Source organism: Chelonoidis abingdonii, chromosome 26, assembly GCF_003597395.2.
Source record: "Chelonoidis abingdonii isolate Lonesome George chromosome 26, CheloAbing_2.0, whole genome shotgun sequence".
Classification (NCBI taxonomy): domain Eukaryota; kingdom Metazoa; phylum Chordata; order Testudines; family Testudinidae; genus Chelonoidis; species Chelonoidis abingdonii.
Genome location: NC_133794.1, coordinates 13,498,672 through 13,521,079, shown reverse-complemented (window position 1 = coordinate 13,521,079; position 22,408 = coordinate 13,498,672). Strand labels below are relative to the sequence as shown.

The following is a 22,408-nucleotide window of genomic DNA, read 5'->3' as shown; positions in this document are numbered from 1 at the left end:
AGTTCACTCAGAGCTGCCTCTGCAGCTCCCAGAGGAAAATTTGCCCTTAACAAAGGGGCAGTACAAAGCTTATGCATCATTTAAATCCCTATGCCCTAAGCAAATGCCAAGGAGGAGAGTTTGCTCCCTGGTGGAACCTTCGAACTGGTGTTCTCCCGTTACAGAAGGGGCTTATTATATGTATGTGACTCTGTCTAGAGCTAGGAATTGGCACTGAAAGGTGGCGGAGGCGGAGCCAATATGAACAGGAGAGGGACAACAGGAGTGAAAGGAAATGTACCAATGCAAAGGAAACTTAGTGGGCCTGATTTTCATTTACACCATTTTGGCAATGTAACAGTCCTCAAAATGCGTCTAAATATAGGTTATGCCTACTGTAAAGCCCCTTGACACTGCCAGAGCTGTGCAAAGAGAATCTGGGCAGCAAGTTTTTAAAAAGTTTTATACGGAGTTCAATATCCATGTGAATGGTATATTATGTAGACCAGGAGTCCCCAATGCGGTGTCTGCGGGCGCCACGGCGCCCACCAGGACATCTAAGTGCGCCCGCGTACTGGCCGGTGGATGAGCATTCGCCGAAATGCCACCGAGAAGCAGTATTATCCAGAGGCATTGATGCCAAAATGCCAGCGATGCCTCTGGACGACGCTGCTTGTTGGCAGCATTTCGGCGGATGCTCGTCTGCCGCTACGGTCCTCCGTGGCTCTTCATCTGGTGCCTGCCAGATGAAAAAGGTTGGGGACCACTAATGTAGACAAACAGTACTGCACAGATGTTTCCATTAGAGAGAAGTCTCAAGGGCTCCATAGAGCAACAATACATTTGTGTGTGTTTGTGTTTTTCTTTTTAAAACTGCAGCTATTGTGTAGGTTTAGCAAGTGGCAGGAAAGTTTCCCCAAGTCTTGGTGTAGGGCGTGAGAGGTATTTGCCTTTACAGTTCTCTCACTCGTACAACTCCCTATGCTCATATAATACAAGGTCCCCTTCACATGTATATAGACTGTTTTATGTTAGTTAGTAGCATTTTACTATATAGAACACCTACTGCATGGGGAAGGAGGCATAGCTGGACTTTTCAGCAAGTGCATTAGTCATAACCTCCTGCATCAGCACAAATGTTTAGATTAGTGCACACATCAGACAAGTTCTCTCAAATGTACATGACTAGGCTGACTAGACAGCAAATGTGAAAAATTGGGATGGGGGTAATAGGAGCCTGTATAAGAAAAAGACCCCAAAATCAAGACTGTCCCTATAAAATTGGGACATCTGGTCACCCTGCACATGATGTTCAATTTTGCAGAGATGCTGATATTTCTAACTAGGAGCCAAAAAGCAGAGTTGCCTCCTCTTTGCTCAATCTTCCTAACTAGTCAGAGTTCGTTATTTCAAAAATGAAGGCTGGTTTCTAATTAGTTTTCACTCTCAAAAACATCACTTACCTAAAAAATCCTTTGCAGCCTTCACACGTCATGGCATTGAAATGAAAGCCAGTAGCTTTGTCTCCACAGACACCACAGATACGTGGAACGTTCCGATCAAATTCACTGGCTGGGTCAGGAAGAAGTGTTCTTGCTTCCATCGACTCCATCTCTGAGACTGAGAAAAAGCAAGAAGGTTATAGAGATCTCTTCATTACAGAGACTTGTGAAGCAAACTGAAGATGGAGGCACTGGGTTTCTGCTGACTCACTGGCAAAAAGTACTTGTGTTGCCTCTGTATAGTACAAGGAACATACTGAGGAATGTGATGGAATCAAAAAAATGAACACATGCAAATTTTGCTCATCTACCCAGGAATTGCATTGCTAATCTCCACTCCACCCACCCTCCCAATTTGACCACATGCACCTTGAAGCAGTCTTTTTTATTAAGATCTGGGGAATGTATGTACATGGCTATATCCCAATCTGAAGTCAGGATCTTTTGTCCCTACCCCTTCAGAAAGAGTTGTGCATTAAGATTTCATCATTTATACCAACTGGAAAACACAAAGCTCACCAGAAACAAGTAAAATTTCCCTTCTGCAGAAAAAGGAAGTGACCCAAGTAGATCGTGCCGCCTTTGCAAGGAGATGAGTAAAATTGCAAACACAAGTCACATGCTGCCAGTCAAGTGAGCAGGTTTGTTTTTTTTATGTCTTGGTTCTTAAATAATGGGGGGGGGGCGTTATTTGTATGTTTGGTTGGTAGTTTGTTTTTAAAGAGGGATGAAGAGGAAAGAGTTGGTGCTTCACAAAAAGAAATTTAGAAACTGCACATACTATATTACGTTGTCTGTGGCAGCGAACACTAGAATTAAGAGTATATGTAGATGCCCATTATAACCTCATTATTATAAAGTAACAGCATGCTCGTAACTGTGTCTAAAGTTCTCCACTAAGACAACTGAAGATCCTTTTTTTGAAATTTGATGACTCAAAAATGGCTAAAAGTTTGAACTTCCCATGGTGTCCAGGCCTTGCTGGATAACAGTCTTTGGGCTAATACCGGGGGGGGGGGGGGGGGGGGGGGAGGGAGGGGTGGGGAAGAATAAAACTATCTGCAACTCAACATTTTTCTTGACATACACAGTTAACATATCTGCTAAGTTTGGACTTTTTATAGAGAGCACCAATTAGACAAAAATCACTGCTTGTCAGTTACATAGATGTGGTTTTGAGCTGCTTTTTGATTGTGGAGTTCATCTCTTTGTACACTTTCAAACTGTGGAACCAGTCAATGAAATCAGCAGAAAGACCGACAGTTTAGCCTTCTGCTTTCCTCTACTCTGACCCAACATCCAAGCTTGAAAACCATAGGAAGATTACATGGTAGCAAGTTACTGAACTAAGGTTTTAATTTTAAAAACCTCTCAAGAATCAGAATATGCAAGTGTTATTGTTACTCTGCAAATATTAATTCCCACATTGCACCAGATTTTCAGAAGTGCTTGGCACCCAGAAGCTCCCATTGTTTTCCAGGGGAGCAAACAGCATTTGGCTGGGAGGTGAGAATTGATCAGAATCTGATTACTTATACAAGTACCTAAAGTGGAAGCTGAGCTGGCTTGTGGAGTTTTGAGGTTACATTTTTAGAGGGGATTGGGTTCCATTCCTAGTTCTGCCAATGATTCACTGTGCAATTTCGAGAAAGTCTCATCACCTCTGTGCCTCAGTTTCCCCATCTGTACAGTGGTATTAGCTCTCTCAGAGGGATTGAGAGGCTTAATTTAAAATCAATTTACAAACTTCAGATCCCCAGATAGAAACAGAAAGTATTTTTGTTAATTATGCTATTGAAATGTGTATCCTAACAGATGACATGTGCAATACAGGCATGTTACTATAGGATTTCTAACTTGCACGCTCTGTCTTTTTAGTGTTGAAAATACTATTCCTAACATTGGATTAAGTAAGTTTAGTATTTAAATGCATTAGGGAAATTCAGTAAAAGTATGCCTCAGACAGGACTGGAACATGCAACAGTAACACACTTGTGCTCTATTTAATACAGACTCTCTGTAAATAGCATTGAATGTAACTTACTCCTGTGTTAAGGTTTCCTCAGTAACTCATGTTAACTTACCAGCCATGAGGGAATCGTACGGTCTGATTCTCAGTTGAAGGCAGCTTTATCTGGCTCTCGCAGCGTCAAGGGGCCTTAAGGAAAAGTGTAGAGCTACCTTGATGTACATGAGCACTAGGGCCAAAGTCTTTGGTTTAAACCTAACATTCAAACTACTTAAACAGAGAGTTTGTATTCAATAGAATACAAGTGTCTATTAATCTAAATGCCTACTTGTGATGATCTAATCAGGCTCATTAGCTGCCCACCACGGCCATAAAGAATAATAATATACCTTTCAAGTGATCAGAGTATCTATTCCACTTTTTGAAAAAGGTTTTTTCAATGAGTACTGGAATTGTCCCATATACTGCCCTCTTCAGGCAGCGATCAATCAACAACCAAAGCCCCAGATTCAATAATCACATGAGCAATAAAAAGGCATTCATTACAGTATTACGGGTCTTTGCTGACCCTTTTTAAAAAAAAAAAAAAAAGCAGTTTGTAAATTTTTATTTAAATCCACTGTAAGAGAAGTGAACCAATGTTTCCTGCTCATATAGAGAGCTAATCCATAAAGTGATTGGAAAATTGCACTCTACAGACTGTTTGAAAATCAATGCACAGAAAAGCAAGCTCTTGAGTAAGATTTTTCAAAAGTGCCGGAGGGCCAGATTTCTAAAAGGGTATTTAGGCAGCTAGTGGGATTTTCAGAAGTATGCCTAACACCCATTGGGTGTTACCTTTAAACATCTAGCCCAAGTGATTTAGGAGCCTCAGTCTTATTTTCAAAAGTGACATAGGCACTTGAGTTCCTAGAATGCCACTGAACTTCTGAGAGTCTTTTTAGACAAAGAGCTTATTTACAGTTGACACGCTACAGCAGCACTGCTGTAGTGCTTCAGTGAGAACATTACCTACAGGTTCTGTGAGTGTAGGTATTCCATCTCATAAGATTCATAGACTTTAAGACCAGAAGGGACTCTCGTGATCATTTAGTCAGACCTCCTGCACACCACAGGCCACAGAACTTAGCCCACTCACTCCTGTAATAGATCTCTGGCTGAGTCACTATCACCCCCAATACAGATATCACTAAGTCAACAGATGCCTTCTTCTGTCAATTTAGCTACCGCTGGTGGATTAACTGCCGAGGTGGATTAACTATACAGATGGGAGAACCCCTTCTAGGGTGACCAGATGTCCTGATTTTATAGGGACAGCCCTGATATTTGGAGCTTTTTCTTACATAGGTGCCTATTACTCTCTACCCCGTCCTGATTTCTCAAACTTACTTCTGCTGCTGTAGCAAGGGTCTACAATGAATTGCTGCAGCTGTGCCACCATACCACTTTAAGTGTAGACATATCCTATCTCACTTTTGAAAATTGGATTTGCGTACCCAAGAAGTTTAGACACTCTTGAAAGATTTACCCCTTAACACAGTGGATGTTTTCCAGAGTAAACACACACACAAAGAAAGTGCATTCAAGGGCTAGCATTTACAAAGGTGCCTTGGAGCGTCATTGAGTTTTAACTGATTTGGGGTGCCTAACTCCCTTGAAATTCATTGGGACTTGAGTGCTGAACTCCCTTATAGTCCTACAGAAATCCCAGCCAAAAGTTACAGAATTCATTCCCAGCTACCTTAGAAACTCACAAATTCTCCCTCTTTCCTGACACACTGCAGAACCAAGCAATAGGCATCCCACTACAGACAGATATTCTGAGAGAGAGGGAGAGAGAGAGAGAAAAAAAAAAAAGGCTACTTTACCGGCATCCAGAACATGCGTCACACCGTACTGGTATACTCCCCAATAGTTCTGAAGTTGTGACATGGAACAATCTGTGGTCAGAAACGTTTGACAATGTAATTGCTCAAAACATTAATGACAGTCAGGCAAGTCAAATGGATAATCTCAGATTCTGCTTGAATTCTGGGAATTTACTTCTGCCTTTGACTCTGATCTATTGACGTAAGCAATATTCATTACCTGGGTGTGGTGTTCTCAAAATAATCCACCCCACCCAAAAAGATTCTTGCAGCTCCAAATGCCATGTTCAGCTTTCCGTGGCACAGAGGCTCTCATAATCCCGCCTCTTGTAGACACGTTAAGAGACATTGCTAATAGGAGGGCATACTGCCCTCCGGATGCCCAGACCAAGCACATTGCTAAGAGAATTAGAGGTACCAATGTTAGGGGAGAATCTATGTAGTGCTCAAAGACACAGGAAGAAGAACAAAGGATGAGAACAACACACAGCTAGTTTCTTTAATCTTGATAACATTTTTCTATAAACGTAAGTTTAACAATTCAGCTCATCAAGTCCTTAACACTGAGGCACTGGCAGGCTTGTGTGGGATGGAGTTAAGTGGTGCTGAATGGCTTTCCCCAGCTTTGGCCATGATTCAACAAAGCATATATGCATGAAGTCAGTGGGATCATTTAAATGCTGAAAGTTAAGATGCATGTTTAACTACCTTGTGGAATGGGGATCTTATTTCTTTGTCTGGCTACTCTGTTGGCATGATTACAGGACAACAATGGATTAATATGTGCATGCTCAGATCCCAGAAATAACTGAACGGGTTACTTTTTTGCTTTGGTGCCACTACACTGGAACTGTGACTAATCTATGCAGCTGCTCTGCTTCCTTCCCCAGACCTGAAGAACTCTGGATAGCTCAAAAGCTTCTATCTTTCACCAATAAAGTTGGTTTAAAAAAAAAAATGACCTCATCTACCTAGTCTCTGTTCTATGCAACAGAGATACCACACTAACTTCTCTTTCCCCATTTTCTTCAGTGATTCACCACTGTCAGTTTCCCATTTTGAAGGCTGAGATAGGAAGCCTTATCACTACTTGTGCAGCTGCTAGATCAAAAGGCCAAATGAAGAGTTCTAGAATACTCGGATATTAGCCTTAGTATCATGGCAACACTTCAGCTCTCTTCTGACTCACTCAATTCCCACAGTGTTGGATGGTCTAAAGGATTTTTCTTCACTTCCTGTGTTGAACTGCTGTGTGATGCCCCATCTACTTTTAAAACAACTGCTAAACTCTCCTTTAGGAGGAAGCTGGAATTTAGGGATTAGATTAAGGGATACCTGTGTTTTGTAGTTGCTGTAGTTGCTGACTTTGTAAATAAAGTGATTTGAGATCCTTCAGTATGAAAAGCACTACAATAGGTAAAGAAAGTCATTGGGCCAGAAAGCGTCCATTGCCCTGTACCTTGTGGAGTCACTGAGATCCGCTAAATCAGAATAGCAATGTTTTTTACACCCATTTTGCCCTAGTGTACATGGGGCAGGGTAACAGAGAATCAGACCCTCTTTCTTGCTCTCTCCTTTGCATCTGCTCCATCCTTGGGATTTTGTATCTCTCTCTCATATAAATACAAAGATCTGCCAGCTGCTCCCCGTCTTATGTATTTTGCCAGAGACATCACATGGCTAGGAGGAGGGCCACCCTTAGAATGACTGCACTCCCCATTGGTGGTACAGGCAAGTCTCATCTTACGCGCCTTTAACATGCGCGAATTCAGCTTTGCGCGGCCAGAGAAAAGAAAAATAAAATTTCAATACTGTACCTGTAGTGTGGGTGATTCCGCCCACCATTACACTCAATGTAAAATTTTGACTATACGCAATTTTCGTCTTACATGCTGACACCGGAACATAACCCCAGCGTAAGATGAGACACCTGTATTCTTTGTTTAGAGTAATCACTGTGTCCTTGTGACAGATACTGCAACCCATGCAATATTTCGGGGGACCACAATATTATATTTATGACTGGTTTACATATTATGTTTTACTCCATAGTGAGGGGTTATGGTGGGGCGGGACGACATCTCCTACAGGAACTAGAAACAGCAGGAGGTAATTACCCAGAGATCATAAACAATTCCAGAGAAGTTCCACCCCATAGGGTAGTTTTCACAGAGGAGAAAAGCTGGATTTTCCAAAGATAGGAAACAACGAAAGGACTTTTGGTAGAACAGGATGAAATTAAATGGACTTGTGGTCTTCCTTTTGATTCAGCAAATGGACAGGACTTTCTGTCCCAGGAAAAACCCCAACCCTTCCTGAAGGCTTGGAAGGAATGTTGGCCCGTCAGACTCATCGTGTGGGAAGATGAGTGAATTCTGGCACGTTTAGTCAGTGTGTAGGAACTTTTATTGCTTTTATATGCTTTCGCCATATTCTTTTTTGTCCTAAAAATAAATGGACTCTGCTCAGAAAGAACTCTGTGGTCACTGGTAAAAAACAAAAACATTGTCACGATCCTTGGAGAGAAAGCACAGCCCAGATGCTTGCCTTTAAGCAGACTTGCTTGCTGGGAACATGACAGTGCACGGCAGGGGGCTGTGCAGCTTTAAAAGCTCTAGTCAGAAGGAAGTGGGATAAGGGCCCCTATCCAGCAACAAGTGACAGTGGAGACTCCAGACCTGACTGGGCATTCCTGGAATGGATGATGGAGGGGAAATACAGGAACATACTGAAATAGAGACACTCTCTGCATTTTAGCTCTCCATTAATACAACATATCAACTCTGAATCCACAGGCCATATGGCTGGCTGTGAAACATGGCGAGATTCCCCTTATTTGGGCTCCCTCGCCATGTTTGTATTTTGAAAAACAGAGGTTTTAGAGTTAGAATCCCAAACCTAACAGAGGAACATTCCAGCCAAAATTAAAACTAACTTTTGCTCTGCTTTAATTCTTGCCATAATCTAGGCTGTGGATTTCTCAAATAGCTGCATAGGCTCAAGATGCAGATTTTCTACTCTTTGTGCTCGTTTGCCTGATCAGCAGGGGACATTACATAAATTGTAACCCACACGTTTCACTAGCCAGGTTACTCAGACACCAAACACAGCATCCACCCAACCTCAATCTTTCTGCCATCCTCCCTACCTACCTGCAAAGCAGCAGCTTCCTTTTCTCCCCCAGCTCTACACAAACATCCATCAGAATTAGTCACTGCTATGCACTAGTGCCCCAGTTACTCTGATGGAACTAGGTTGCCCCAGCACCTCTGTATTTACTTAAGTGCTAGGGATGTGGATAGGACATTACAATGCACCCCAAAATTTTTCCAAAATGAAGATGGCTTCCCTAGCTGAGTGGGACATTGTCCCTTAGGGAAACAGGAGTGCAATATTAGAACAAAGTGTCCCGCATCCCTTAAAAAATATTGGATGAAGATGTAGCAGGCATGCTTTGTTGATATCTACATAAAGCCAGGTTAACATTTATAAACATCTGGCACCCGCAAGCGTTAGGTTCCAGGAAGGACTAACACAGCCATCTCTAATCACTCTGGTACCTGGGCACCAAGGTCTAATTGGCAGATACCTTCAGAAATGGAAAGCGGCACAGTACCATCCTCTCTCCTCCTCTGCTGGGAGAAAGGGCTGAGTGGGAAGGATGGAAAGAGAAGGACCATTGTCTCTTCCCCACATGGGGTAATAGCAAACTTTTACTTCCTCTGCAGGTATATTCAGTGCCTAGATGGTCCAGTCAATGCTAACTGAGTTACTGACACTCTGCTCCTTGCTTTGATAAGACTCTGGCCAGTCCACCAGCACCAAGCAGAGAAGAAGAGCACTCCAGCTATCAGCTCTCTAGTCCCTGTTATGCCTGTGAAATTTAGGCAGAAAAGAAGAGCACGTTGGTCTGGGCTTGTCATAACTATAAAGGGAAGCGTAACAGCCCTCCTGTGAACAATACTATAAAATCCCTCCTGGCCAGAGACACCAAAATCCTTTTACCTGTAAAGGGTTAAGAAGCTCAGGTAACCTGGCTGACACCTGACACAAAGGACCAATAAGGGGACAAGATACTTTCAAACCTTGGGGAGTGGGGGTGGGGGGCAGGCTTTTGTTTGTGTGCTCTTTGTTTTGGTGGTTGATCGCTCTTGGGACTAAGAGGGACCGGACATCAATACATGCTCTCCAAATCTTTCTGAACAAGTCTCTCATATTTCAAACTTGTAAGTAAGACAGTCAAAGTGTGTTAGTTTGATCTTTGTTTCCTCAACTTGTAAATGTTCCTTTTGCTAGGGGGTTTACCTCTGTTTGCTGTAACTTTGAACCTAAGGCTAGAGGGGGTTCCTCTGGGCTCTTTGAATCTGATTACCCTGTAAAGTTATTTTCCATCATGATTTTACAGAGATGATTTTTTACCTCTTTCTTTCTTTAATTAAAAGCCTTCTTTTTAAAAACCTGATTGATTTTTCTTTATTTTAAGATCCAAGGGGGTTGGATCTGGACTCACCAGGAACTGGGCGGGGGAGGAGGAGGAGGAGGAATAGTTAATTTCTCCTTGTTTTACGATCCAAGGGTTTGGATCAGTGTTCACCAGGAACTTGGTGGAGAAGTCTCTCAAGGCTACCCAGGGAAGGGTTATAGTACTTGGGAGGGAAATAGACAGAGTTTCCCAAATGACTCAGATAATTTTGGTGGTGGCAGCAAAACCAGATCTAAGCTGGTAGTTAAGCTTAGAGGTTCTCATGCAGGTCCCCACATCTGTACCCTAGAGTACAGGGCTTCATTTCCCTGCTCATACTGGTGAGGTGGCATTATTGCAGGGGTGGCCAACCTGTGGCTCCGGAGCCACATACAGCTCTTCAGAAGTCAATATGCAGTTCCTTGTATAGGCACAGAACCCAGGGCTGGGGCTACAGGCACCAACTTTCCAGTGTGCCAGGGGGTGCTCACTGCTCAACCCCTGGCTCTGCCACAGGCCCTGCCCCCACTATACTGCTTCCTGACCCTCCCCTGAGCCTGTCATGCCCTCGCTCCTCCCCCCCCCCCTGCATGCCACAAAACAGCTGATTGGGAGGCACAGGAAGGGAGGGGGAGGCTCTGATCGGCAGGACTGGGATCAGGGCCGGCTCCAGGCCCCAGCGCACCAAGCGCGTGCTTGGGACGGCATGCCGCTGGGGGCGATCTGCTGGTTGCCGGCACGCGGCTCCGGTGGACCTCCTGCAGGCATGCCTGCGGAGGGTCTACTGGTCCCGCAGCTCCGGTGGAGCTTCCGCAGGCATGCCTGCGGGAGGTCCACCGGAGCCACGGGACCAGCGAGTGGCAAAGCGCCCCCCACAGCATGCCGCTGTGCTTGGGACGGCGAAATGGCTAGAGCCGGCCCTGACTGGGATGCTGAGGGAGTCGACGGTGGGTGCTGATGTGGAGGCTGCTGACGTATTACTGTGACTCTTTGGAAATGTACATTGATAAATTCTGGCTCCTTCTCAGGGCTCAGCTGGCGCCCCTCGTTACAAGTCTTGTAATTACACTGCATATGCTTTAATCCCTGTAGCTTGCTCTCCTGCTATTAGCTTACTTAAACTTTAATGAAAACAAAGTGGTTTGCAATTAAAATACACAATTAATTAAATATCGCTGCTCTCCTAACATACATCACCATGGGAATTACTAGGCCGTTTAGCACATTTCATGTGGAATTCTGCAATATGTTACTCAATACTAGAATGAACTGACAGATTCTGCAGGAGTTTCCACCCACCGCCATTAAAAGTGCTGATTCGTCAAGCTGACATTTATTCTTTAACTCTCGAAAGAGCCCAAAGTTGTTTGCCTTAAAACTGTTGTCCCTGGTCATGCACCTCTGATTTGGAAAAAAAAAAGGTCAAACTAGTTTCACATGCTGTATGTAGAGTTGACCTATTTTTGTCCTGGTGGAATCTACGTAGAGGTTAAAATAAAACCAAAAGCTGTGCTAATACCCAAGGGTAAAGTACAGTATGTCCTATTCCAACAGAGCAAATTGAAGTCAGTCTTTAAGAAGTTAGGTCTGTAAGTTTGACTAAGAATGAAAAACCAAAACTGCCATAGCCACACTGAGCTCATAGACTCATAAGTCAGAAGGACCAAATATGATCACTAGTCTGACCCTCCTGCACAACAGGCCACAGAACCCTACCCATCCACTTCTATAAAACCCCTAACCTATGTCCGAGTTTATTGAAGTCTTCAAATTGGGTTTGAAGACTCAAGCAGAGAATCCACCAGCAATGACCATGCCCCACGGCTGCAGGCGAAGGCGAAAAACCTCCAGAGCCTCTGCCAAATCTCCCTGGAGGAAAATTCCTTCCCGACCAAATACGCGACAAGCATAAACCCTGAGGCATGTGGCAAGGCTCCCAGCAGCAGTCAGGAAAGAATTCTCTGCAGTAACTTGATCCCATCCCATCCAACATCCCATCGCAGACCATTGAGGCAGACCTATCTGCTGATATCCAAGAACAATCACAAAACTATCCTATCCTATCACCCTTCCATAAACTTATCAAGCTTAGTCTTAAAGCCAGATATATCTTTTGCCCCCACACTCCCCTTGGAAAGCTGTTCCAGACTTCCCTCTAGATGTTAGAAACCTTCGTCTAATTTCAAAGTCCTGAACTTCGATACTATGTTTGTGTTGATGAACGTAGTATTCGTCCTCGTCGTGTTGTGCTATCAGTTCTAAGTCCTAAGTCCGTGATTAAATCATTCTTCCCTCCCTAATGTTAACCCCTGATTATATTATTATATAGAGGCAAGCATAGCCACCAGAGTCTCTTTTTGGGCCAGGTCAGTACAACAACCGCTCTTTGAGTCCTCCTTTCATAAGGCAGGTTTCCTTACCTCGGTCATCTAGAAATAGCCCAGACTTCTGACCTGTTCCAGTGTTGATATCCATCCTTCTTAAACATGGAGATCAGCTAGAACTGCACACACAGATATCCCAGGTGCGGTCTCACCAGCCACCTGTATACAAAACCGGTTAACCTATATCTTGTGCTGAAATACCTTCACCTGATGCATCCTAAACGCATTTGCTTTATTTAAACGGACCAATATCGCATTGGTGGCTATCGTGATCCTACGACTCACGCTAATTACCCCAAGGTCCCTCCCTCCTCTGTTAGTTCCACTGATGGTCCCCAACGTATATCTAATTTTCCTTATGTATTTAATCCCTAAAGTGCATGACCTTGCACTTTGTTCAACTATTAATTTCATCCTATTACTAATTACTCCGTTTACAAGGGTCTCCAGATCTCCTGATGTATCGCAGTCCTTCTCTCTGTTAGCATACCCCCCGAGCTTGTATCATCGCCAACTTTATTTAGCAATTCCCTTTGTGCCAAGGTCAGTAATAAAAGGTTAAACAAGATTGGCCCAAACGATCCTTGAGGAACATCATAGTAACCTCCTTCAGCGCTGAAGTTTCCCCTTCAGTACGACCCGTGTGGAGTCTCGCCTATTAACCAATTCTAATGCACCTTTCCATTCATATTCATCCGCATCTTTTACAATTAACTAAAAATTACCATTGGAACATGTAATGCCTTACTGCAAATCGAGGTAAAGTTAGATCTACTGCATTTCTTTGTCTAAAAAAGGGGGGGGGGGGGGGGGGGGGGGGGGGGGTGTTGGGGGGGGGGGGGGGGGGGGGGGGGGGGGGGGGGGGGGGGGGCTGTCCCTTCGAAGAAGGAGATCAGGTTGGTTTGGCATGATCTACGCTTAGCTGTTAAGAATATAGATTAACAAATTAGAACACTGCATGGGACACTATCAGACAATACACAGAGGAGCAATTTATAGTGAAGGAAAGTACACATAATGTAAACTAAGGGGGGCGGAGGAGAAATTCCAAGGCATGGGATATGCCTGGCACATTCTTTAAACACTAATATACTATAGATCATTACATTTTCATAACACAAAAACTAAGGGTCACAAATGAATTAATAGGCAGCAGGTATTTAAAACAAATAAAAGGAAGTATTTCTTCACACAATGCACAGTCAACTTGTGGAACTCCTTGCCAGAGGATGTTGTGAAGGCCAAGACCATAACTGGGTTCAAAAAAGAACTAGATAAATTCATGGCGGATAGGTCCATCAATGGCTACTAGCCAGGATGGGCAGGAATGGTGTCCCTAGCCTCTGTTTGCCAAAAGCTGGGAATGAGCGACACTTGATTACCTGTTCTGTTCATTTGATGAATACCTGTTCTGTTCATTCCCTCTGGGGCACCTGGTCAATGTTGGAAGACAGGATACTGGTCTAGACAGACCTTTGGTCTGACCCAGTAGGGCCATTTTTATGTTATTCTTATTTGTGACTGTATGATCCTTCTTACGTAGGCGTGACTAAAGGCATGTTGGACACACAAAAAACCTGATCACATTCATCATTATTGGAAGGGTCTGCCAGAACAATTTTAGAGTTGATCCCTCTGCAGGATGGTTAAAAGCCACATTCCACTATTAGCATCATCGGGTGAGATTAAAGGCAGGATTAACTAAACCCCAGATATGGACCTGCAAAATTTGGAACAAAGAATCCACATCAGCCCTACACTTCTCCCAAAGGGGAGAGAGATGTTAGGGAACTAGCTTAGGACTTGGAGATCAAAGGTCTCTGCAAAGCTACCTTATTTATCCACTTTCAGATCCCATCTCAAAACAAAACGCAAAACAAAAAACAAACAAAAATAAAACACTTTCCTTTGCCATGATGCCTACAAAAACTTCAGTGGTTAGCGCTGCTGGTGTGAAGAGAACACCAACTATCATGATGACCAATATTATCCACTAGTACCTCAGGAGGTTGTTAAATAGAAGCTACTAAAGTAAGACATTTTTATGTAAGCAGGTCCAGATCGTTTGCAGCCAAAAATTTTAAAAGTTGGCTGAGGAGCTTGCTGGACCATTAATGCTGATTTTCAAGAAGGCTTGAAGCATTGGGGAAGTTCCAGAGGACAGCTTTTTAAAAGTAATGATGTAAACGGGATCACAGAGAGGACAAGTGGGGGGTCCCCTCAGGACTAGGTCCCCAACTTCAGCCTTAACTCCACCTTAAATGTTTCTGTCCAAAAACAGATTCTATGCTTCCAAGGGTGAGTGACAGAAGACAAAGTGCTGACTGGTAAACCACAAGTTTACTACTCTGTTTGGAAGTTCATGTGTGGTGGCAGCAGAGACACACAGGGACTGGGCCAGATTTAACTGCTGTGGCTCAGTAAGCCTAAGTGAGTGACAAACAAGGCGAACGATTCCCTTGGGGAGCTCTAGTGTGTAGATAGATCTATAAGCACAAAGTGGAGAGGGTTCTTCATTCTGAAGGAGGAAGTGCAAAGGTTCAGATGAAGGCGCAGAAAGGGAAGTGGAGTTAAATCACAAAGGCACCATCTGGAGGGACATCACAGACAGATGTGAATGATGCAGGATGGCAGAAACAAAAAAAACCCCACCACACAGTGGCATTATTGAAAAGAAACATGCATGGACCCATTAATCTTAAGAGTCCAGCTAAGTGTGGACCAGTCTTAGAGTTAGAAGATTAGAATGAGAAGATGCAGAGACGTGAAGCATGAGCGGGCAAACAAACAATGAAAAAAAAAGGGCAAAAGTTGCCTCTTCTTTCCAGTGGCTCTGAGTGAATATAACCATGTTTCTCAATCTGTGAGGCAAGAGAAATGGCTTTCTGCATCCTGACTTCCAAAACAAGAACTAGACATAAAAGGAAAAAAAGGAGAACATGGAGAAAACCAATAATAAGCAGAAATTCCATAGCAATCTAAAAGACAACCTTTAGAGACATGGGAAGAGATTAACGTCAATGATGTTGGGAAATCCTTCCAGCACTGAAACACATTATCAATAAAAGGATCATCAACAGGAGAGGCCAACCAATGGACATACATCTAATCCAGACATTCAGCACTGATCTCTGTTTAAGCAGATGGGTACTAACCTCACAGGTTCAAAATCGACAGGACTTGGTAGGAAGGCTGGCTTTAAACTTGGGGCGGGGGGGAATGGGTAGTTGATGAATTCTCATTTCACTAAAAGTCTGGAATCAATTTAAATAAATATTTGTGGATGGACAGAGTGTCTGATTTGGCATTGTCCTGTGTCATGGGCAGTCATTTATACCAGGGAAAAGCATATGCAATACGGGTATGAAATGCTATGAAACCAGGATAAAAACAGTTATGGTTTCATAGAATTTTATATCCATTCTGCACTGGTGTAGAAGACTACCAAAAGTATAGGGCAACGGACACTCGGGCCCACAGTCTTCCCCAACAAAAGGTTTAATAGGATACTCAATCTCTCACCCCATGTTATATTCAGCCTAAATTTAGTGAGATCAATTCAGTTACAAAATAGTCTCCGATGGAAAGCGGTAGAAATTTCCATCTCTTGGGTCATTTACACCTACACTTCTCCAGTTTATAAATATTGCACTGACAGAGGATTAACTGGAGTGATCTACCTGAGTTTTGTATTTCTAGCTACGGTGATTAGAACTGATTCCCTTTGGTTCTGCGGTAGGCACTATTCCTGATGTTAAACATTTTTCTTCATGCAACATCACTGAACTTTCTAACTGTTATAAAGCTTTATATTTCTTCCAGGCTCTAGCACTTAACTATAGTGTGTATATTGGTTTCTCAAGGGGTTACAATTTCTGTGGCTACACCGCATGCTTAGTTCCCTAGAACAGTGGCCTCCAAGCTTTTTTGATCGCACACCCCATCAGTAACAAATTTTTGAGCACACACCGCCTCCTCCCAGACAAACTCTTGAAGCAAAAGCCACTCGGACTCCTGGCCGAACTGCTCAGGTAGGGAGAAAAAAAAATAAAATAAAAAAGCAGCGATCCTCCTGCCGTGCACTCCAAAGGATCCTCTTGCACACCCCACTTTGGAGACCACTGCCCCAGAACTGCAAGACAGACAAGCATGAGGAAGTCTTGGCAGAATGACGGAGACATCTTCACTGGATGATCATTTTTGCTAAAGAAACTTAGTCACTCTAATTCAGAGGTGGGCAATCACAGCCCAGGACCATCCTGCCTGGCTCTTGAGCTCCCAGCCAGGGAGGCTAGCCCCCGGCTCCTCCTCTGCTGTTCCTCCTCCCCTGCAGCTTCAGCTCGCCATGCTGCCAGATCCTGATCACTTTTCTCTCCCCTCATCAGACTTCCCATCATTGATGTGGGAGGAGGGATAGCTCAGTGGTTTGAGTATTGCGTGAGCTCAATCCTTGAATGGGCCATTTAGGGATCTGGGGCAAAAATCTGTCAGGGAAAGTACTTGATCCTGCTATGAAGGCAGGGGACTGGACTCCATGACCTTTCAAGGCCCCTTCCAGTTCTATGAGAGGTATACCTATTAAATTTCACAAATGCATTTATCTCAATACTTCCCACCCCCATGTAAATTTTTATATCCATTGGAATATGCATTTACATGTGGTCAAGTCTCATTTGGATGCAGTGTATAATAATTCTCAGGGCCTAGAGAGCAGAGTCAAGTATGTGAGAGTGTCTAGAGTAAGCAATGAGACTAGTAATCTAGGATATATTATCAGTAATAGTAGTAGTGATGAGATTACAAAGTGGCCAGAGGCCTACAGCAGTGTCAAGGCCCCACTGGACTAAGCACTGTATAAATTTAGTACGACAATCCCTGGCCTAAAGAGTTTGCAATCTAATTAGACAAAATAAAGGTCAGAAGGGATACAGAGGTGAAGTGACTGACCTGAGGTCACACAGCAGGTCAATAGTAACGTGACTAGAACCCAGGTCTTTGGCATCACTGTCCTATGTCCTATCCACTGAACTATGCTGCCCCCCAGAATGTCTTCTAATGCATCAAGAATTAGACCTCTCGAGCCTGAACGCTGCAAGGAGAATTAAGCCTTGAGTGAGTTATACCCAAGGGGGACCCCCGTGTAAGGACAAAAAACAGGAGTTAGGACAAGACCAAACCTTAGAAGTTGAGTTTATACTGAAATCTAGGTTATGCAACACAGAAATCGGACTTTTCAACAAGGGGGTCATATGTGAAAGGTCATATGTGGAGCCATTAGAAGTAGCGTTAATGAATTTACAATACAAAGGATTCCCCATTTCATGACCTCCTTCAGTTGGTATAGATATCAGGAAAACAACTGTGATTGCTGTACTTAATAAAATACACAGCTACAACTATCCCATTCAAAAATTTATCATTAAAGAAATGATTTATTCATGTAAAGTAAGTGGTCATATATTCTATTAGCTTTATGGTTCACACATTTGTTTCACAACACTGACATGTGAAAAATGCAATGTTCCTCCCTGCATTAACATAAGAAACTTTGCCATGGCATTTGAAATTAAAGAGGCTTTTTCAGTACAAATCTGGTTACCCATAATTGTCCAGTTATGACAGGTGCGCAACCCCTCTCCGGAAAAAAATATAATTAAGTTGCTTCCTCCTGCAGCTTCAGGGAGCCCTATTATTCAGCTCCTTTCATGAGAGTTATTGAACAGATGTCTGACGGCCTCCTTATATACAAAGCATTGATACTGGATTCATAATAGCTTGGTACCCAACATGCAGCTATTTAATATGGAAACCTGGATAAGCTGGCTGGGGACAAGAAACACTGTAAAATTCTCCCAAGAACTTGTGTCACTTAAGGGTCAGAGTTTTAAAGGTAGTGAGATACGTCTCACTACCTTTAATACTCTGACCCTTAGCCCTCTAGTCTTCTAAAATCCCTCTGACTTTCAACTAGCACGTCCACTTCTGTATGAAACAAACAAAAAATTACACAGCAATATGGCGGTGAGGCATACAGTCTTCTTTCTTGGGCATGGGAACATCCATATTATAGTAATTGCTTTTAGATAGTTTTTCCAGGCATGCCAATATGCCGCATCTAGGATTCAAACACTACAGCAGATGTACCACTTCCTTACGCATCTGTTTCCCCATACAGACTCTCTCTTAACCCCTGTTGCAGTTGTAACTGGGGAGCGGTTATTTTCCATGCTGTTCAAGTAGGCCTTGCTTCTACAACCAGGCCACATGTGGCAGCTGGATGAGCATGCAACATTGTAGCACAGTGACTCTGGGATGCAGGTTGGCAGCTAGTGACTCCCTGTTACAAGCTGCCTCAGCCAATGCAGAACTGGTCCCTCCATTAATTTGATTGGATAATGATTTTACTGGAGCTTCCAGAGACCCCTATCAGGATCAGGGGATCTCTTGTGCTAGATGCTGCACAAATACAAAGGTACAGTTCCTACTCCAGAAAGATGACAATCCTGAAGCATTTCCAGTACAGTTTTGCAAGGCAGAGGACTGACTGTCACTGGGCTACAACATTCCAAAGGGGATTCTCAGATGTGCTAGACTCTGGCTTTGAGTAAGCTCAATGCTGTCTGGCAATGGAAACATAATTTCCTTTGCATCTGACAGTTGCGTGGGGGGAAAAAAGAAAGAACAAAGTAAGTGTTTTAGTTTAGAGGTCAAAAGATGAAACATCGTAATATAAAAAAGGAACAGTTACCTTGTTACCTCTGAGGAACTGGATTGCATCAAAGCCTTTAGAGAGGCCATACAAAGATTTTATAGTGGAACAAGCCCATCAATACACTCAATTTGATTATGGATTTCTACAAAGCCAGAAAGCTGTTAGCTAATACAGTTAGAGCCAGGCCATTGAAAAGCCACATTCTGGTATTAAAGCTTTTAAAAGGAAACTTGGTCAAGTGAAGCGAAGTCTTACACTGAACTCAATGGCATTTCTAACTTTTGAGTGCCACATCCAAGCAATTCCAAACTTTTAAGTAATGTTCTAGGTATCAAGGGACAGAATCCTACTGTTTTTGGTGAACATATTCTTGGAGGCTTCATCACATGCCAGTATTTAATTCCTGGAGGGGTGGCAATCCTAAGCTAGATGGATCTATGGCAGGGGTTCTCAAACTGGGGGTTGGGAACGTTCAGGGGGTCGTGAGGTATTACATGGGGGGGTCACAAGCTGTCAACCTTCACCCCAAACCCCGCTTGTCTCCAGCATTTATAATGGTGTTAAAACATACAGTATTAAAAAGTGTGTTTAGTTTATTTGGGGGAGGGGAGGGTCACACTCAGAGGCTTGCTGTGTGAAAGGGGTCACCAGTAAAAAAAAGTTTGAGACCCACTGATCTATGGTCTGACCCAGTATAGCTGTTCTTATGTAGGGGAAGAATGGGGTACTGGCGGGGCAAAGAGGGCCCCTGCCATTGTGGGGAGGAGATCAGCACCTTGAGATATGAAGGGCATGAGATTAAGAGCAGTTGATGGGAGTTTAACATAGAGAGGTAAAGCATATAGACTTAGTAACGCTTGCTTATCATTTTAAGGTTTTAGATTTTGCATAGTATCCAAGTATCTTTCTTAGAACTCATGTGAAATGGATTAGGCAGCAACAAACATTTCACTTCTCTAATGGTTCCAAAATCCCAAATGCTGTTCCTTTAAAAGGAGTGGAAAGAAGCCAGTTATACAGGCTTTCCTATTAGTGCTTGGGCATAATGACAAGGTCATGCTGGAACACAGGTACTCTGATTCCTGTCCTGCGCTAACCCTGTTTATTCTGAAGTCCCCTAAAAGCAAGTTGCAAATTCAAACAGAATTCTGCAAGTTGGAGAAAGTTTCCTTTTGAAACTAGGTTTGCATTGAGAGTTATTGGGCAACAGTAACCATCTTTAAAAAAAAAAAAAAAAAAAAAGGCTATTTCGGAATGTGATTATGTTAATAGTGTCAATGTATCACTTTTCATCCATACTCCAAAGTTTGTTTGTTTGTTTTTAAATCTGCTTATTTATCAAATTAGCTTTTCCTGTGGCCATAATTATAGCAACTAAGCTAGCAGGGATTTTCCCCTCTTCCTTTTTTTTTTTTTAGTAGCGTCCTTTCAGCTTTTGCTCCCTTAGGGGTGAATGATGGACTGTAGCTGGCTTTCTTCTGTCTGATTTTCCATCTAGTCTAGGTTGACTAGCTTCACACACACATAGGCAATTCCTCTCTTTACATTACTATTCCTTGTTGCCACATTCTTCCTTTATCTTGTCTTCAGTCTCAACTAATGTGCCACCCTCCCATGATGCATCTGTTCTTGATCCAACTCCTGGATGTTTAACTAAAAGTCCCTCCAGAATGCAAACAGCCTGTACTATGGTGCTCTTGATCATCTTTCAATAGTGTTTTCTTGTATCTTCTATAATTGGGATTACTTATTGATAGACTCCAATAAGAGAAGCAGTGTCTAGATGTTCTGCCAATGCTCACTTTCTGAACCCTCTTCTTTTCAGGTGAAAAGCCTTTGATGCAAGAATTGCTGAGTTGAATTCAATGGCCTGTGATATGCAGGTGGTCAGATTAGATCTTACTCAAATCTACTAAAATTGTTTAAATTAAATACATAATATTAAGTAGTACATGTTCGCTGCTGACGTTTCAGAAAAAAAAAGTCAAGCCATGGAACTGGAGGAAATCATTGGCTAAGCACCTGAAACCAGAGTTTGCTGAAGTGTGAATCCAGCTTTTGACAGCAGTAGCCTCTTCTACAGGTGTAGAATAAACTGAAATAAAGAAAATATTTTCTCAACTAGTTCAGTTCAATGATTAATTCACTCACGCAAAATTAAGAAACCAATTGGGATTTGAAAAAGCAAAATAGCTTGTTTTCCTTTTCCAATTTATGAATAAGAAAAACTAGGAGAGTGAGGATGAGATTTACTAGCTCTAAAATCCTGACGGATATGGTGACCAGAAACAAATCAAATCAGTTCAGTTTAACAACTGCAGAGACTTCTTTTGTTTATTAAATCAGGTAAATATTCCCTCGTGCGCTGGATCTATAATTTCCACTTAAATAAAACTAATTTAATGTGCTGGATATATAACTAATAAAAAACCACAATTTTAAATTCTAATTTCCATCCATATAGAATTGGTCACAAACCATGAATAAATCTAGTAAATAAAAAATGCATCATTCACCATTTTATAATAAAAATTCAGATTATGTTAAGATACAGAAGTTAAATAATGTATATAGATCTAGCATATCCTCCTGATTAGCAAAAGTACCGAGTTTAGCATAAAAGGCTTATTTAGATGCAAACCAAGATTTTAATTAGTTACCAACCAATGAAAATCAACATTTCTTTCAGAATAGCTAAAAAGAACAGCTTAAATCAAGGTTTCCTTTTTGCTTTAAAAAAAAACAACAAACAAACCAATTCAAAGCACACAAAGCTGCTTCCTCCATAATCATTTCAGAGGTTTTGTAGTTGCTTTCAGGTCCTGATTCCTGACCAAAGAATAGCCAGAACTGAAGTTGGATTCGAACAGAGTTCTAATCTCTGATCCAAAGAGTTTACAGACAAAGTCAGGGCTCAAAAAACACATCTATCTACTCAACATTGGCAAGACAACATAGGCAGCCCTGCCCAGAAGTTTGACATGCCTCTCCCTGAAGCACAGAAAGCACGCTGCCCATAAGAGTCCTCCACCTCATTATTTTAATGATTTGTACTGCAGTAGCACCCACAGGCCCCAGTCAAGGGTTGGGGCCCCATTGTGCTAGGCACTATGCACAATGAACAGAGTCCATTCCTGCCCCAAGAGCTTAGGATACCAATATGTGACAAGACAGGGTAAGCACAAGGTAACAGTGAGACAATTGTGATTAGAGTAAGAAGCAGCACTCTCAGCATACCCAGCTACTTCACCACTGTCGAAAGAGTTCTGTAAATATCACAGCAGAGGAAAAAGTTTTAAAGGAGAGACGTGAGCAGCCTGACAGGGTGGAGCAGCCTCAAAGTCTAGTCAGAGAAGCCAAAATTAACTCACTAGACACAAAGATAAACATTTAGACTATTAGCACAATAACATTTCAGTACAGTATCACTGCCAACTCCAGTGATTTTATCTGTCGTGTTATTTTGTGTTTTTTTGTTTTCATTGAAAGCTCCAGGTCCTAAAGTCATGTGATTGGGTGGGGGGGGGGGGGG

General features: G+C 42.7%; 2 protein-coding genes across 2 annotated transcripts in view; both read right to left on the bottom strand.

Annotated features, from left to right (window-relative positions):
• Positions 1-22,408, bottom strand: part of VDR (vitamin D receptor) — a 110,325-nt gene that overhangs the window by 65,194 nt on the left and 22,723 nt on the right. Inside the window, exons 2-3 of the mRNA XM_032786765.2 lie at positions 5,319-5,390; positions 1,443-1,599 (exon numbers count right to left, since the gene is read on the bottom strand). Of these exons, the coding sequence (XP_032642656.1) occupies positions 1,443-1,599; positions 5,319-5,382 (221 nt within the window). The 5' untranslated portion in view covers positions 5,383-5,390. The remainder of the gene's footprint in view (positions 1-1,442; positions 1,600-5,318; positions 5,391-22,408) is intronic.
• PRR13 (proline rich 13) overlaps positions 1-22,408 on the bottom strand; it is a 328,718-nt gene that overhangs the window by 285,030 nt on the left and 21,280 nt on the right. The gene's annotated exons all lie outside the window — the stretch shown is intronic.